The sequence below is a fragment of the Labrus bergylta genome, chromosome 13 (assembly GCF_963930695.1).
Source record: "Labrus bergylta chromosome 13, fLabBer1.1, whole genome shotgun sequence".
Taxonomy (NCBI): Eukaryota; Metazoa; Chordata; class Actinopteri; order Labriformes; family Labridae; genus Labrus; species Labrus bergylta.
The window spans coordinates 1,636,022-1,647,219 of NC_089207.1; the positions used below are offsets into that span (position 1 = coordinate 1,636,022).

The 11,198-nt window shown below is 40.3% G+C and overlaps 1 protein-coding gene across 1 annotated transcript in view; it reads right to left on the reverse strand.

The window, feature by feature from the left end:
- Positions 1-2,213: 2,213 nt before the first annotated feature.
- Positions 2,214-11,198, reverse strand: part of LOC110005389 (nectin-1-like) — a 10,394-nt gene continuing 1,409 nt past the window's right edge. The window contains exons 3-4 of the mRNA XM_065962259.1: positions 3,355-3,654; positions 2,214-3,250 (exon numbers count right to left, since the gene is read on the reverse strand). Of these exons, the coding sequence (XP_065818331.1) occupies positions 2,859-3,250; positions 3,355-3,654 (692 nt within the window). The 3' untranslated portion in view covers positions 2,214-2,858. The remainder of the gene's footprint in view (positions 3,251-3,354; positions 3,655-11,198) is intronic.

Genomic DNA, 11,198 nt, shown 5'->3' on the forward strand with positions numbered 1-11,198 from the left:
CCATGTGACCCGACATCCTCCTACTCAATATAATCCTAATAAATGATATAATAATCAATAACCCAAAACACCAATATATAACAGACTACCTTAACCTTAAATAAATACTACAAAAGAAAATGATATCCATCCATGGCTCCAACACACATGATTATGTTGTTTTTTTCATTTATCTGACTTCCAGCAGCAGACTGAACATCTAAACACCCTAATATATTTTTTCTCAGAACCTAAAACCAGATTAAATTAACTTCTTACAAAGCCCAATGGAAATGTAGTCAGGCTCTTGACTGCTCGCTGTGCAGCTGCATAATAGGTGTTGCTGCCCCCTAGTGGCCAAAGATGTACTACTACAGCTTTAACTATTGAAACCAACCTTATCATTGATAATCTTATATATAAACACATTCATATATTTTATATCTATAGCCCGTTCTTTGTATTATTGAACACATGAACCACATGAGATGATTATTTTGGATAAAGATGGAGGAGTGTAAATGACATGTCTTGCTGAGCAGAGGAGGGGGCTCCCTCCCCCCTCCTCTGCTCCTCCTCTGAGGTTTTCGAGCGGAGCTGCTTTTTCACAAAATGGTAACTGCGAACATTGAAAGAAGCGTTTTTTCTTCAAGTTTTCTACACCTGCAGAGAATCCGCTTTACAAACGGATGTTAACCTATATGTTCAACTATTTCCTGCACTAAATCTCACTTTTACTCTTTTATTCTTCGTCCAGATGCCCTTTAAGCGGTGGCTCCAGGCAGTCCTCCCACGCAGACGCGCGGGCGGAAAAGAACGAGGAAATCTGTCGCATCGCATGCTCCGCAGTCCAAACGGAGCAATGTTTCCTCTCCCCCCCGTTCCCCCATTCCCCTCGCTCAAACTAAACCAATTCCCACGGCCACACACCGCGACCTGGCCAATACGTTGCATTCACTGGCTAAATCCACGAAACAGATTGACGCACGCCTGCGCTCTCTCTCGAGAATGCATCTTCCGCTGGCCGCTCAAGTGCGGCTGGGCGGCCCTTCCCAGCCAGCATGCCGGGACCGGGGTTCGACCCGGTTCCGTCAACGTCCACAGGGATCGAACCGAGCATGCACACACTCGCCTCAGCCATGCCAGCCCCCTCTCTAGGTAGGCCATACATCCCTCAGACCGCTTATATTTCTCCCAGGCTTAAAGCCAAAATACTAGACGGCAAGGACGTCAATCTAGTCTGCCTTTTACTTCCCTCGCTCGAATGTGATAAAAGTGTGGCTACCGGGGAGAACTTTACTACGATCTTGAAAGCGTTGGATCCCCGGCTCCTCAGGGATCTAAGTTTCGGTCAGTTTACAGTGGCCTTCGGCCTGTATCGTGATGTACTATGCTCCGTGTATGGCGACAGAAGGCCAGAACTAGACACTTACTTGTCAATGTTAGGAGATTTAAACCTCAAATATGGGAAGAATGTTTTCTATCAATATCATAAATCCTTCTCCAAGAAATCAGCGTTACACATATCTCAACATAACACCCGGCTGGACTGGTCTGTTCTGGACACAGAACTTTTAGTGATGGTCGCCGGAGGTATGCAGGTCCTGTCCTGCAACGCGTGCGCTGTTCCGGGGCACTCCGCCCAGCTGGGCCCCTCCGTGCCTTTTCAGCCGCCGTTTAAGCCTTCTTCCCTGTCAACTACCGACAGACGCGGGCGACAGGTGCATCTTCTAAACTCAACCCCCATCTGCAATAACTTTAATGAAAATGTATGCACTTAAACGTCTGCAGCAGCTGCAGCGATGCTCACCCTCGGTCAGTCTGCCCCTGCTGCTTCGTCCCCTCACGGATGAACTCGCGGCAAATGAACCCGACGTGGTTCAAAAACATTTTGAATCATCATCCTTCAACCCCAATAAACATTAAATGTTTGGCAGCAGAGCTTTCCTCTCATCCTGATTCTGTCGTTGTAGATCACCTGCTTACGGGTCTTTCCCAAGGTTTTAGAATCGGGGTTCTGACATTGCCCACCGTAACTTACATTGCAAAGAATCTTCAATCTGCTACACAAGAGCCAGAAATAGTCTCTCTGCTACTGGAGAAAGAAGTTAAAAAGGGGTACGTCATCGGTCCGTGTAAGTCCTCTCCTTTTCCCGTGTTTCGCACCAGCCCCATCGGCGTAACTACAAGGAAATACTCAGGGACGAAAAGACTTATTTTCGACTTGTCCGCGCCACGTTCTGGCCCCTTCGCGAGCGTCAACGGTCTCATTCCCCTAGAGCCTTTTTCGCTTTATTACGCTTCGGTCGATAATGCAATTAAAATGATAAAATTGTCCGGGCAGGGTTCGTGGCTGTCAAAAGCAGACATCACCGACGCATTTAAGATAGTTCCCATCCATCCAAGTCAGTGGCCTCTATTCGGCATCAAGTGGGAATCGATGACACGATAAGGGTGTTTCCTTTCTCTTTTTATTTCTTTATCTTTTATTTTGGGGGGTCTCCTAAACCTGCCAGCGGCTTCATTACCTTCCGAGCGTGAAGTCGTCACGATGAAGTCTAATCCCCCAAAGACTTTGCACATTCCAAGTTAATTGTTGCACATTTATTGTAAATAAATAATTGTTCATTCTCAATTAAGTCTCTCCTGATTGAAATGTCTATACAGTAACTGGTTTTTAATAATGACAAACTAGTCGGTGTAACATCATTAACAATGTTTGCGAGTGTTCATGATGTGGAGTTTATTGGTTTTGTATTTTGTGTATTTCAGAGTTTAGATTTATTGTTCTGTTTTATTATGTCATTTCTTATGTTATCCTTGTGTTCCAAGGGTCCTGAGGCTTTAAGGGAGGGTTTGTTTCAGCTCAATGATCTAGTTCAAATAAAAACAGGAAATAAAAAAACCCACATAAACAAAATGAAAGAGGCTGTATTGGCCTGGTAGTATTGTGCACAGCCTGCTGCAGAGTGGATATGTATGGTGGAGGTCAGGGTTTCTTCTCTCTCTAGAGCAGGACTGGTGATGACACACTGGACTGAACGATCGTTGAGTTCTCTGGTAGGCACTCCAAACAGCCAGCTGACTGTGGTAGTCGTACCGTTAGCATGAAGGCTGGAGTTGGTTGACGGCCTCACTTTCTCTCCCAGAGTACCAGTGAGCCACCTCACCTCTGCAGGAGGTTTGGAACCAGCAGCCGTGCAGGTAATAAGAGGGACCTCGTCGTTACCCAAAGCAGGATGAGCATCCTTTAGGCTTGTGACCGGAGGCACTAAGAGAGCGACAGTTAACAACAAAGTTAACACACACACTCTTAAGATGTTCATGACTCACACATACAAACACAACATGAGCAGCATTTTGAATGTATCATACCATGAACTATAAGAGGTATCGCTGTCTCATGGATCCCGCTGGGGAACAAAGTGAACACACATGTGTAGGTGCCTTCATCCATCAGTGTGACATTCGATAACTGGAGAGTACCCTCTTTATCTGTAAAACTCCCAATGAACCTAAACCGATCATCACGGCCATTGACAGAGCGTGGTCCATAATGGGACGAGATTGTATAGAAATTGTCCGTCCGAGGTTTTCCTCTGGTCAATCTCTGCCATGAAATCTGTGTGAGGGTCTCTGTGGTACCAATGAGTTTACAGGGGAGGACAGCTGCTCCTTTTTATGATATGTTTGTTCATCAAAAAATATTATATTATGTTTTAAATAAATTCTATAATTGTTACTTTAAATTAAAAGTTCCTTTGTGTTTCCTAAAGCGAGACAGTTTTTTGCATTCAAATATGCCTGTTGTGTTTTTTTAAGAACCCTAAGTACATCTCTGGTAAAGATATGATTAAATAAGTTATTTTGCATATTTCTCTGAAAAACACAGTTTTAAAGATTTGTCTATCAATTAATCATTTAGTCAACAAAATAGTATTGGTGTTAGTTGGCTAAGAATTTCTTTTGTTCAGGACAGACGTATGGAATAGAAAACATTTTAACATTTTAACATTGCATTTCTTTAAATAAATTCATTCATAACATGTTCACAACATTCTGCTTTCTCTGTATGTCAAATATGATCATTTAATAGCCTATTGTCTTTCTACAAAATGCATCAAAACTATTATATTCCATTTGTAGTGTTTTGTAACACCAATAACATTGTAAGTGGTAAAATTACAGAATATGGTATTGCACATTTTAGACTTGAGTGTGACAGGTTTTTATACCTGAATTAAGGTGATTTAGACTTTTTAACATGACTTTTCAGTGTCCCACATTTAGAACAGCACTGTCCCACATTAAGAAATGCAGATTGTCCGAAACAATTTGGCACTAAGACTACTGATATGTCTGAGTGTGGGTTTGATTAGGGGACATCCTGGGGATTTCAGAGTGGTACTGGGTGTGGATTATTTAATGTAGGCCTATAGCTTCATGTTGCAATATATCTCAGAAGTCTGAAATACCAAAATTGTCCCACATTAGGCTAATTCACCCTATCAATATTAACTAGAAATTGCATTTACCTGCGGAAAATGCGTGTGAATGCTGACGGCTGAAATGTTTTGCAAAACACTGCTGAATGAAGAAGAATCAGCAGAAGATGAAGAAAAAGTACAAGATTAGGAGCAAGAGGACAAATGGCCGAACGCGTCGATGTGATTTTCATGTCTGGGGTCCAAGAAATGTGGAAACCACAGCGATTTGAAAAGTTAGTCCCAAGAGGTGTGGTCAGTGAAGTCAGGCCTAAGTTTAACATTAGCCCAGATGGAGATTTCTCTGGACCACCTGCCGCTTTGAAGCTCACAGTGGAAAAAGCTTTTCTCCAATTGACCTGAAAACTCAATATGTCAGAGAGGACAAGTTTTCCTACATTTTGAGGGTAAATTTATGTGTGTGGGGTGAAGATTGTGGTCAGGAGAGCAATTTGTTCGGGAGATTTTGAAACTATTTCAGAACTCTGTCCCACTCTAGCGATGATGTCACTCACTCTAAAATGTGAGAAAAGTTCAAAACTTCACCCAACAGTTGGAGGTACAGTTTGAAAAGTATAAAAGGTAGCAAGTTAACAAGTGAAAGTAATATGAATAGAGGACAAGTGTGTGAACACTTTAAAGCAAAAATGGAGTCTCTAGGCAGAACACAGCCAAAGTTATGAGGCTGAGAAAAAAGTGTAAAAACGTGAAAAAGTTGAAAATTTTCCCATTCATTTCAATGGGGCCAAATTTTGGACAAAAAGTTAAATAACTTTAAAAATAAAAGTAGTAGAAACTGCTTCCAGCATTCACACTAATTAAACATTTTGGGGATTAGTAGTCTAGCCTATAAAACAAAGACTTGTACTTTTCCGTCTGAAAGTTTGAAGGACGAAGCTAAACGTAAATAACGTACCCTACAGGAATATGTTTTACAAGATCTCTTTTTAAAGAAAAGGTTTTACACACAGTCAACTCTTTCGAGGTTTTTAATAATTCAGTTCTGTATACATTTCTGTTAGTGGCCTAATAAGTTATCTGTTTACCATGAAATGGCCTAGAAAATGATAACGCCATGACATGGAGGCTGTTTTCTCATTAGAACTGAGCCAACATACCGTTTGTGACTGTGGGAACCATCAACGTTAACACCAGTAAAAGCATAGTGGTGCTCCTTAAACCCAAACACAGGCCTATCCATAGTTTACGTCCAAATTATTCATATCCATCCATCCATGTGTGCAGTTTCTTTATACCAGCATCTTTCCTCTGCTCCGAGACAAAACAGGAGGACGAGACGAAACCACACACTCACGGGATGCGTTCAGGAGGACTCGGAATTTACACGATCCAAGTAATCTTTCAGTCCCTTTTTTGGGTTGTTGATTAAAAACAAGTGAATAACTTAATATAATTGTTTGATGTGAGTATCGCTATAATAACCAGCCTCAACATTTCCTGCTGTTGTTACATAGAAGAGATGTTCACTATCCAAAGAGCTACATTTCCTTTAGTATTTTAGTGACCTCTTACTGCATTATATTCTCTCTGGGCTATTTGCATCTGTATCTGTTGTTTTTGTATTAAACTATACAGTTACATGTTTTAGTATTCCTGTAGTGAGGCCGTCCCAACCAATTGATTTCATTATAAAGCATTTATTTGGGACAACACACGTTTTTTTTTTTCAAATGTCTATACAGTAACTGGTTTTTAATAATGACAAAATAGTCGGTGTAACATCATTAACAATGTTTGCAAGTGTTCATGATGTGGAGTTTATTAGTTTTGTATTTTGTGTATTTCAGAGTTTAGATTTATTGTTCTGTTTCATTATGTCATTTCTTATATTATGCTTGTGTTTCTCTTTGTTCTAGTGTGTATTGTTACATTCTTCTCTGTGTGTCTTTAGTGTTTCCTCATTTATTTGGAAGTTAAAATACCAGTATACCAGTACAAGTAGAGCACGTGACAAAAAGGGATCCTGCTGCTTTTAGGGGGGATCGGAATTTCCACTATCCATGTTCCATGAATTATTTCACCTTTAACGCAGTCCCTCTTGTGGTCAGGTGTGCAACAGCAACTATCTTTTCTTTTTTTTCTCCTTGAAAGCCAAGTTTCCATTGCTCCATAATGTCTGCTGACTTGGTGTTTCATCATGAAATACAACTTTTTGCTCCAAAATAATTAATTATTAATAATAAATGATAATTATAATAAAAACAGCATTTAATTTTTAAACTTAATAAATATTTGGGTTTCAAAAACAATTTGCCTAGCTATTATTATTATTATTATTGTCATACCAATACATACATTTAAAAAACAAGTCGATCCAAAGTTCTTCTAATCAAATTTAAAGGGTAATAGAATCAGAATCAGAATTGTTTTTTATTTCCAAGTACATTTACACATACAAGGAATTTGTCTTGGTGTATTGGTGCAAAAGGGTTAGCCACAAGAACCACAATAAAATAGAACAAAACATTTAAGAAGAGTTCATAATTCTGAAAAAATAGAGTACAGCAATGTAAAAAAAGAAATTGAATTAGATAATAAGATGATATGACGGGATTTAGAAATTACATTCCTGCTACAGGGCCCTCTAATAAAAGGCAAAGGCATGCCAAAAAAATGTTCTGATTTCAAAGAAGTAGGGTTGCAAATGTGTTCCCTTTAAGAGGTGAAAACTGAGGGCATCAATTTGCCTGCTGAAAAGTTGTTTTTTTATATATAAATTGTATATATATATATCATAAAAATGTGTTCTGTCATTATTCCATTCAAGCAGCTCTCTGGTTACTCAGTTTTAATTTGAACTCCATGCAAAATATTGAAGTCGAGTCCCTTCAAGTCATCTTGTATTCCACACAGCTTTGGGGCAGATTCAGAGGCACCTGCAGCGGAAAAATGTGGAAATAAACTCACAGGACAAAATGTTTGAGAGATTTTAGAGCACACTAGTTTGAGTAAAGTTCTTCTGACCTCTCCTCCTCCAAACGGGACTTGAACCACGGCATAGATCAGGGTTCTGCTGCAGGTTAAGTCCTGGTTTGAGGCCCAGCTCTTGCTTTCCCTGTAGGGATTTATAACCAATAATATTACTCCATGGCACATTTCAACTGTCTCCAATACATTGTTAGGAAAGTCTTAGAATCTTTACTGAACTAACTCATAAATGTGACAATGTGACACATTTTGAACTCTTCTTGATCAAATGTAAAAGGGAGATTATCTGCCAAATGTACTTAAAGAAAGAAAAGAAACATCTAGGCTATTATGTAAAACAGAATGGGTATAGGGTAAATTATATTTATCATTGATTAATCTGCTTTTTTATTTATTTATTTTGATGGATTGATAGCCCTTTAGAGAAAATGAGATTTTAGCAAATACCCCGAAAAACATCAACTTAAGAACCCTCAAGTTGACACATTCAAATATCCTGTTGTATTAATTGCATGACGTGTGTGTGTGTGTGTGTGTGTGTGTGTGTGTGTGTGTGTGTGTGTGTGTGTGTGTGTGTGTGTGTGTGTGTGTGTGTGTGTATGTATATATATATATATATATATAAAAGCAGCAAAATAAAACAGTAATGTCTAAAAAATTGCAACGAGCTCAGACTATAGCAACACATGGTGTAGGTGTAAGATGGTCACTGTGAGCCAAGATGAACTAAAGCTTGTTTATTTGGCAGAAATTGTCACACAGTCAAGTTATAACATATAATAATAAGTTATATTATAGATAAACAGCTGGAGGGATGCCACAGAGAAGGAATCCAATCCCAGCTGTGAGAATGTATAGGAAATACCCTAAAGACTTGATCTCTGCATGAAGTAAAACTGCTTTTTTATCTGCAATAACTTGTATGTTTTAAACTAAGATTTACAACATGGCAAGAGACCACAAGGGGGGGTGAGTCAGAGTGATCACATCTGTAACTGAAATGAAGTGACATGTTTAAATGTGTACAGCAGAAAAAGGATGTCTGTGTTTAGAACCACATCAATTAATTCTGAAACAAAGCAGCAGAAAGAAAAAAACTAATTCACTCACAGGCTTAGAAAGAGAACGTTTTACTCACCTACAGAGGCATTTCAATCAGGAGAGACTTAATTGAGAATGAACAATTATTTATTTACAATAAATGTGCAACAATTAATTTCGAATGTGCAAAGTCTTTGGGGGATTAGACTCCATCGCGACAACTTCACGCTCGGAAGGTAATGAAGCCGATAGCAGGTTTAGGAGACCCCCCAAAGTAAAAGTGAGAAAGAAAACACCCTTATCGTATGCCTTACCTTATTGTCTGTTTGGATGATCATTTATTGATATGACATGAATAGGCATACATTTTTGCAGATAGTGATTTACTGGGTCATGATGCCCGGTATGTCTAAGTATTTGACCTGACAATGGCTCGCATGACCCGCTAAACTGCCCTGTAGTCGTGTCGCCCGGCATGTATGGGGTCCGTCGACCCACATGTGGCCCGGCACGACTCTAATGCCTGACCTATAGTCGTGTGGCCCGGCACGTTTCGGTCCGTCAACCACCTAACGTGTGGCCCGGCACGACTGCTAATGAGCTATAGTCATGAGGCCTGCCTGATGGGTCTGCTGCCCTAACAAGTGGCTCCTCATGACGATTGATAAGCCCTAAAGTCAAGTGCCCGGCATGTTGAGGTCCGTTGACCGCTTGACATGTGGCATGCATGACGCTAAGCTGCCCTATAGTCATCGTGAGGTCGTCGACCTCTGAAGTGTGGCCCGGCATGACTAGTCTGTTGACTGACATGTAGACATCTGGCCCGGCGTATCAGAGGTCTGAATTGTCCTGACACGTGACCAGTTTGATTGCATGACATTTGAAGCATCAGAAGACACCAGTGTTTTAGAAGAAGCTTTATTGATATGACATGAATAGGCATACACTTTGTGCTTGAATGACATTTGAAGCATCGAATGACGCCAGTGTTTTCGAAGAAAAACTACGACCAGTCACGTATTAAATGACAGCGATATTCACCACCACCAGTTATATGAATTTCTTACCAGTAGTTAGGGTTTAAGGGATCTTTGGTTTCCCAAACTCGTACTGATATCTGGAAAATAAAGGACTTGAGGCAGGGTAGACCATCGCCCGAGTTGTTGAGAGAAGAGGACGTGATGCCTTGACCCACTGCCGTTGTGCAGCACCTATACTAAATGAATGCCCTGAATGATGTCATATGCCTCGGCTTGTCTAGGATCCGTGACCTGACGAGTGCCCGTCATGACTTAAGTTGTGGTCATGTGTCTTGGCCTGTCTGGATAAATCAACCGATGCGTGCCCGCTGACAAGGACTTCCTGATCAAGACAGCATAGGACAGAAAATTATTTTCCAAAGCACTTACCATGGGACATGCGTGAAAGCAATTGCTGCAAAATCTTACAGCCATACACGATGATCGTGAACATTAATGTAACATGTAACCACATTGGAGATGTAGCAATGATGTAGTACAAGCTGCATTAAACTGTAAGTCTCAACCTTGACACTTGCCCGAATGTATGACCAAGTTGGATGATGTTTAAAAAGCATATAAATGAATTGGTCTTATACTGACTCATGACCGAAGCTGAGTTCATCACTGGGTGTTATTTACCTGGAATGAATGCCGGGGTACAATACGCAGGCCATACAGTAGCCCTGAAGGAATTCACTGACCTTGAGAATTACATTTTACGGAAGACTTATCTGGTCATGTTTTAAATATCCGCTTTGCATTAAATGCTTGGATTGGAGTCTGCCCTGGCTATCTGGAAGTGCAGTTCCCCCCAAAACCTAGGGATGTCTACATCCCTGAGAAAATGTGATGATCGGCTTAGCATTGAAACTTTATGTAACTGTTGCAACAACTGCTGGAATTTAAATCTTAAGCTCCTAAATGAAACTGTACTTTGATTGATCATCGGTTTCTGATCCTATCTACAGCATAGTGATTTGACTTGATAGAATCGTCACCTACAGTTTTCACTTGCCACTCTTATTAAAACTGTGATGCTGTTGGACGTAGAGTTGCTGGTCAGGTTGAGGGGCATTAAGCAGTAAGCAGAAATCCTAGATATCTGGTTAGCATCGACAACCTAGTGGGAATTCCACATGGCACTTTAACCTACAATATTAACGTCACCATACCATGTAGAGCTGGTTAAGAAACTTGATTCATCAATGCATTGCAGTTTGTTTGTTTTTTTTTTTTTGTAATGACACCCCTCTCCACTTGAGGGCACTGTGAATTTTGAATGTAACGCCACCCCCCTCCACAGGGGCACTGTGAATTCAAGTCAGGCACATTTTGCACTTTAGATCATACTGTACTTTCATGTTTTATTCTAGAGTAATGCAAATATAAATTCAATTTTTTAAACCAGTTTGTTTTAAACAAATATAAACATAACGAGACCTGATGACTGTGGAAAGTTGGGTGAGTTTTAGCGCACGTTCGGGCCCTCAAAATCACGTTTAAATTGGAGGAAGAAGAAAAATAATAATTCCTTGGGTTTCAAGACGGTCCTACGCACTTGTCAGTGCTTTGGGCCCTAATTATTTAACGAATATAAGAAGGTACTGTGAGTAGTTATCTCGGTATTTCTCTCACCTATGTGTAATGTTGAATCGATATCAAAGCATAATGATCAATATCGAATCTTGACCCAAAGAATCGAAATCAAATCGTGAGGTTGTGG